Raw genomic sequence first — 6,668 nt, forward strand, 5'->3', positions numbered from 1 at the left:
GCTTTGGAACACTCTATCTGGCATAAGCTCCATTAGCTCCCGCCGACAACGTGACCTGTTTGTGGACCTACTGAGGTCCAAACCAATTAAATGGCACTTGGCATCACAGCTTCTGCAATTGATCTTTGACAATCAACCGCAAAAGGTGGGGCCTATAATAGCAAAAAAAAGCTACAAGCTGGAGAATTTTTTCAAAGGTATGCATTGGAGCTAATGTCAATTGCAACTAGACTTTCCCATAGATTAGTAAGTGGTAGGTTTAATATCCTTGTCCGATACCTACGTATGCATTTGTCCCCCCCCCCCCCCCCCCGCGTGTGTGTGGCTGGTACTTTAATTGGGTAGCACATAACTTTTGGATCAAGAAGTATTTGAGTGGTTGCATCTCTAGGGATTCTAAGATTATAATTTCTGAATCTTTTTTTTCACATAGAACGAAAGGACTTTCACTCGTGCAGGTGTTAAATTCACCTCTGCCCCGTTATCATGATTTTCTGACCAGTGCAAACCATGCATCAAATTGAATTTAGGTTGAGAATCTTCAATGTTGATTTTTTGATTATATTTTGGATAATATCAACCACTCCAACTCCATTTTGCTGGCTGACGACAAAAGTTTATGTTTAATTGAACAAACTATAAACTACTGACTTGATGGCAAAATATTAACCAGTTTTTAAATACAACATGCCCCTTTTATAGACTTTAATTTATGAACTTCAGTTCCGAAGTGTAATATTTGCATAAGGAATGGATTACAAAAGCTTTATGGAGAGATGCTTGGATCTTCATGATAATTTTTACAATATGTCATGTTGAGCTGAACCTATCTGTATATAGTAAATGCTTTCAGTGAGGTTAATATGTATGCAATTTTAAATTGGTTGCTTTTCTCTAGCTTCACAAACCATTTGTCTATGCAGGAAATCCTAGGCGTATCTTGAAGTGGTTCTCTAATTTTGCTGGTAATGATGACTTCGCACATGGAAAGGGTGCTAAGGCACTATCCCAATTTGCTTTTGTAAACCGAGATATTTGTTGGGAGGAGCTTGAGTGGAAAGGTAAGCATGGGCAGTCACCGGCTATGGTTGCGACGAAGCCCCATTATTTCCTTGATCTGGATGTCCAACGGACAGTGGAGAATTTTCTCGAGTATGTGCCTGAATTTTGGTCATCCAATGAGTTTAGTGAGTCATTAAAGGATGGTGATATTTTGTTCATTGATATGAAATACTTTGTTAATTGGTTTACTGACTTGATGTATAAGGAGGAACTGGAAGAATTATGGGAAGTTATAGAGGAGTTCCTCATGGAGCAATCTTTCTCATTCTTATGTCATCACCTTCTAATCATTCTTGAAGAGCAGGACTTCCATCTTTTCATAGATTTGATACCAAAATATCTTAAACCAAAGCCAGAATCCATTGCGTCTGGTAATGCATCTGATTGGCTTGAGATTGTACTTTCAAAATATTGTGGTTCTAGTACCATTGATCAGCTACTTCTACTGAATGCGGTGACTAATCAAGCTCGCCAGCTCCTGCGGCTTGTCCGGGAAGAAGGCAGTGAGGAACAAAAAGAGAAGATAAAGAATTTGGTTTTTCAAATCTGTGATTCCTCAAGTTATACCAATGATTTGGCACCAATAATGGAAGAAGTCTCAAAGAGGAAACCATTAGAATCCATAGCAAGGTTGGGTGTGCATTCTTGGGCTATACATTTCAGGCTATCAGAGGAATTGCGTACTCCTGACTCCTGGGAATCCCTGTTTATCAGTAATGGAATAGAGTTTCGTAAATCCGACAAGTATGCTTTGCTACATGATGATGAATTTTCAGAAGATTGTGGATCAGATTATAACGGAAAGTCTTCATGGAGCCCCAAGCACAAGAAGCGCAGAAAACATAAAAGGAAAACAAAGCGAAATCTTGGTTCTGCTGAAAGTTATGAGGATGAATTGGTTGATTTTAGTTTAACAAATAACAGATGGGATCTGCAATCCAAGGCAGGCGATTGGTTGCTCTCTACTGATGGTTATTCAACTACTTGGAGCATTGTGAGTTCACAACTGCCTCCAGTGTTACTGCAATTTTTTACCTTTAATCTTCACATGTCCTACTCCTTATATATTATTACGTGTTGATAGGGCTAATAAATGTTGCCGTGTTGGTTATTAGATGTATAGATAGAAAAGGTACTTGTAAATATGATGAGGATGATTAGATGTACGTATAAAGATAGAAAAACTCCTTTCATGGAATTGCTCAATCCTCATGGCTCGTTATATTTGAATTCTATGAATGAACTTTTTGACATGTAGAGAAAATAGATGTCTAGAAATCACTATACACTTGTTTGTCTATTGCAAATTTGGAATAGCAAAACTTGTTGACTTGGTTTGCAGTTAGGAGTATGTGGCAGCTTTAACCTGCTTTGGTCAGTAATGCATTAGCTAGAGTTTGACCTTGAAGTTTTGTGTTGTCTATAGATTTTCTGGTGGCACTAACTTGCTAAGATTATTGTTTAAACTGATTTTAACTTGTGCATTGTTATTTGTGTAATGTAATATTCTGGAGCCATGTTTTTTCACATTATGCATCTCTTGACCCCCCACCCTCACCTGCCCTGTGTGGTGGCTATGTAGATAATATTGGGATTCATAGTTATGTCATTGATTTCTCACCACTATTTTGTTTTCTAGGTGGATCTCCCAGAGCACCTTTCAAAGCATTGCTTCACTACGTGGTTGAATTGGGTGTTTGCCAAGTGGGGGTAGTGTCTTGATCCTTGGGGCTCTGAATTGTCCATTTAAAAGTTTGAGAGGAAGAACCCTGTCATATCCTTGTGCAACAGAGCTGTCTTTCAGGTTTGTATGAAAACTTTATGGCCGACTGTTGTTTCTCTTCCACCACCTCTCAGAAATTGTTGGCAATGTCACATATGTTGCTAAACGACAGTAAGGTCCTATGGTTCGGAGCAGATGTATCTTGACTTCATACATCTGGAATCAAAGCAGGAATCCTTTTATGCCGAAGAATTTTGCAGGTGCTCTCTTGTTTACTTGGTCTTTCTAGCTTTTAATTTATTCAGTGTTTGTTATAGAAATACTAATAGAAATAATGGCTTATACCCATTGTCAACAGAAACAAAAGCTCAAATGTCCGCCTTGTCTGTTGACTTGCCAGTATCTATATCAAGACATGTATCAGAAGTCTGATTTCCACTCAAGATAAGCCACTTGCCGGTATCTATATCACAACAGGCATCAGTCTGGTTTCCCGTCAAGATTTGCTACTTTCAAGTGCAACTATTCTAAATGTGTTCCATCTCACTACCTATATTTGTTGTTGTAGTAGTGGTCGTTAGTTTTGGGCGGTGGAGTTGCGGGTGGTGTGTTTTTCATTCCATTTAAGTAACAGGGAAGATAGGCGTGCAGCCCTCTCTGTATATTCTTGTTCTTTCCATTGCACGCTTATATGAATTTGGAGTTTATAGTTGCATCTGGAACTCAGGTTCAGATAGTTGCCAACCCAAAGTAAGTCAAACTTATGTATCAAATACGAACTCAAACTTTTGTACCGTCTGGCCTCTTTTTAGAAATAAATATATTTGGAGGTATTTTAGTATTCCAACAATCAAAATTAGTTACTCTAGAGATTTGAGCCTCGATAAATACTACAGTGTAGATATATCAAATCTAAATTTGTTCTTTCTAAATATCTATGCCATTTAGATTTAGTCTCTGTATTGGTAAAATCCTTTATTGTAATAATTTTTTCATATTGCAAAAGAAAATTTTATGAACATAATAAAAAAAATAAGATGAACTTGGTACATTTAATATATTTCATGAATATTTCATTATTTGTACAATTCTTAAAAAGAATTAAATAAATTAACTCACATGAACCTGTAAAATATATTTTTAAAATGACGTTTCACTATCTCATCTGTGAACAAGATAATAAATCTACTTGAAAGAATACCATGAAAAATGATACAAGCACAAGCAAATGGCAGTACTGCTCCACAGAAGAGGTTGCTATGCATCTTGTGCCTATTCCGCTCATTATTCATGAATTTGAGCTTGTTGGGAAGAAGTTGAAGGATCGGCTTTGATCCTCCTCCAAAGTTGACAAAAAGAATAAGAAGACAAAGTTACTGCAGTACAGAAAAACAAAATACTGCTCAAATGGTGATTTTGAAGACAAAGTTATTATTTATTCTGTTTGTCCCTGTCATGGAACTTGTGACTTAATTTCTTAATGATACATAATGTTACATCCTTACAGATTAGGTACTTTTTGACACCTTTTGAGGTTTAAAAGAACATTGCATCATACGGACCTACTCGTTTGACTGCCCAAAGCTCCAAGCAGATTAGACTATGAAAGATATTTAACTAGAAATCTGAGAAGGGAGAAAAACCCTAACCCATCAATGAAGCAAGTGACATATCCATTACATCTCTAGAAACCAAAGAACGCAATTAGAGTTTTCCCCACACGGCTACCACAAATATGAAAGCCTTTGTCATAAAACAAGAGTGCGTTGCCAATCTGTACCTTGAATCACTTCAGCAAGTGAATTCACCTCCTAGGGAATCTTGAGTGAGACCAGATAAAAGATCTGCATGGACAAAAAATAGCAAATGTAAAACAAGCAGCGCATAAAATGTGTTGGCTTTTCTAACCTAGCCAATTAAATGTCATTAGAATGAATTACCTTAGGTAAATTGCAAGCAGCAGGCAAAGATTCCTACAAATTCTCAAGTGCAACATGTGATGACAAAAGTAAAAAGACTAAGCACCACTTTCAGCCTGCTGCTTTCATTGCTCCCATCCCATCAATCTTCAAGCTCTTATGCTGCACAAATGTTAGGGTGTAAGATGCACAACTGGGCAAAGTAGTAAGGAGCAAAAAGGGAAGCAGAACAATGAAAACGATCAGATGATCATCGACATAATACCAAAGCTCGTGCAGAAGAGTCTAGTAAAAATTAATAGAAATATTCCATTAGTCCTCTTTTTACCTTACTTTTCTTGTGTTTCTGAATGCCGTTTGCATCCTCATCCCCGTCATGCTTCCTTTTCTGGAATTACAAAGTATATTCAGACATGCATTCAATTTAGAGATCTATTTGTAATATTACAAGTAAGAGCAACTAATACATCAACAAAATCATAAAATGGAAAATAACACTACAGCAGAACCAAATTAAACTCCATGTTGAAACTCTAAATTTCATTTGGTCTCTCTCATTCAGTATGTGGCCAAATATCTCGTCTCAATATGGCATCTATGAAAGTAAAAATTATGGACTGGAATGCATAAATAATAGGCAACTGACTTTTGGGGCACCTAATAGTTGATGCTTTTCAGAAAATTTGCATTCCACAATTATGTCTACGAAGCAGCTAGAATATGCTCTTTCAAACCTTCTCATGATGCATTTTCAAGTGGTCATTGCCAGAATCATGACGCCCACTTTTTTCTTTTTTCTTCTCCTTGTCCTTTTCCTTGCTTCTATCTTTATGCCGATGCTTGTGCTTCTTGTGCTCTTTATCTTTGTCTCTTTCTTTTTCCTTGGACTTTTTATGCTTTTTCCCCTTGTCTTTAGAGTCACTTCCAGATTTTCCAGCAATTGTAGGAGTGCCCTTCTCCAGCTACAGAAAATCACAAGACTACAGATCAATGCCCCACTTTGGTGCAATACATAGCAAAAAGAGGCAAACTCAAATTTTCCAGCTAATGAGCCTCAAATTTTCTGAATCCAAGTTGATAAGGCAAAAGGAGTAAACAAAATACATAACTCAAGGCCTAGAAGGTACTCACGGAAGGAAGGTCAACTGGAGCCGTTTCCCTTAGTTGAAAAGCTTCACTAAGAATATCTAGGTTGAAAGGTCGTATACGTGTATTAGCTTCTTTCGATAAGGATGCATCTCCCATGAGCTGGCCCAGTTGCATCCCCTCTCCTTTTCTAAGTTCTGTATCTCCAACCACATTGTGAAGATAGTATGTATCTGATATTGACACAGGGAGTGATCTCTTGCAGAAGAAATCATGGTGAGGAAACAATCTGTAGTGGCTTATGAGATCAACTGCACCTGTAAGTTCCCTTGGCCCTGACCACAAAGATGGTTGAAAATACCAAACTTAAAATTATGAAAAGATATGAAAAGATGAATTGCCCACTTTTCTTTTTATAACAAAAGCATATATTACATATCTATTATCGAGTCAAAAAACAAAGCCAAAAGAATCCAGATCAGTAAAAGGAGTGTTTTTAAGGAACTCAGTAACAAAAGCATTGACCCTGACTTCCAAAAAGCGACATCAGCAACAGCTAGCGTCCTAAAGAAAGAATTTCAATTTGCTTTAGTAACTTTTTTGGGTGTAAACCAATTCCATCATTCATCGATCCACGAATTCCATCAGTAAAGTGTTTTCGAGTCTCACCACCTAGACAATTTCCCTCAGGCCTTCCAAATTTACTTCACATCCCACATAACAAAATGGTTCCAACAAAGGTGCCGATCTATTCTCATAAGCTCTAACCAAAATATAGAACAAAGGTTGCATGTGTTGGCTTTTTCTTCAACAACTTGAAGAGATTTTAACATTTAAATTGATCCCTCTGATATATAGCAAGGCAAATACTCATCAAT

At 37.2% G+C, this 6,668-nt stretch overlaps 2 protein-coding genes across 5 annotated transcripts in view; one reads left to right on the forward strand and one right to left on the reverse strand.

Annotated features, from left to right (window-relative positions):
* LOC105163799 lies at positions 17–3,045 on the forward strand (the record flags this gene model as incomplete). Its single annotated transcript, XM_020695088.1, is given in 3 exon segments — positions 17–197; positions 924–2,056; positions 2,702–3,045. Coding segments are annotated over 3 exon segments (1,389 nt in total), but the record flags the coding sequence as incomplete, so codon positions are not given.
* Positions 3,901–6,668, reverse strand: part of LOC105163800 (mediator of RNA polymerase II transcription subunit 19a) — a 5,243-nt gene continuing 2,475 nt past the window's right edge. The window contains exons 3-8 of one of the 4 annotated variants that reach the window (XM_011082277.2): positions 5,836–6,125; positions 5,439–5,666; positions 5,033–5,092; positions 4,726–4,866; positions 4,566–4,629; positions 3,901–4,161 (exon numbers count right to left, since the gene is read on the reverse strand). In XM_011082277.2, the coding sequence (XP_011080579.1) occupies positions 4,816–4,866; positions 5,033–5,092; positions 5,439–5,666; positions 5,836–6,125 (629 nt within the window). In that variant the 3' untranslated portion in view covers positions 3,901–4,161; positions 4,566–4,629; positions 4,726–4,815. Of the gene's footprint in view, positions 4,162–4,196; positions 4,630–4,725; positions 4,867–5,032; positions 5,093–5,438; positions 5,667–5,835; positions 6,126–6,668 lie in introns of those variants that run through there. The other 3 variants (XM_011082278.2, XM_020694416.1, XM_011082275.2) reach the window with 3 other exon arrangements.

The sequence above is a fragment of the Sesamum indicum genome, linkage group LG6 (genome assembly GCF_000512975.1).
Source record: "Sesamum indicum cultivar Zhongzhi No. 13 linkage group LG6, S_indicum_v1.0, whole genome shotgun sequence".
Lineage (NCBI taxonomy): Eukaryota > Viridiplantae > Streptophyta > Magnoliopsida > Lamiales > Pedaliaceae > Sesamum > Sesamum indicum.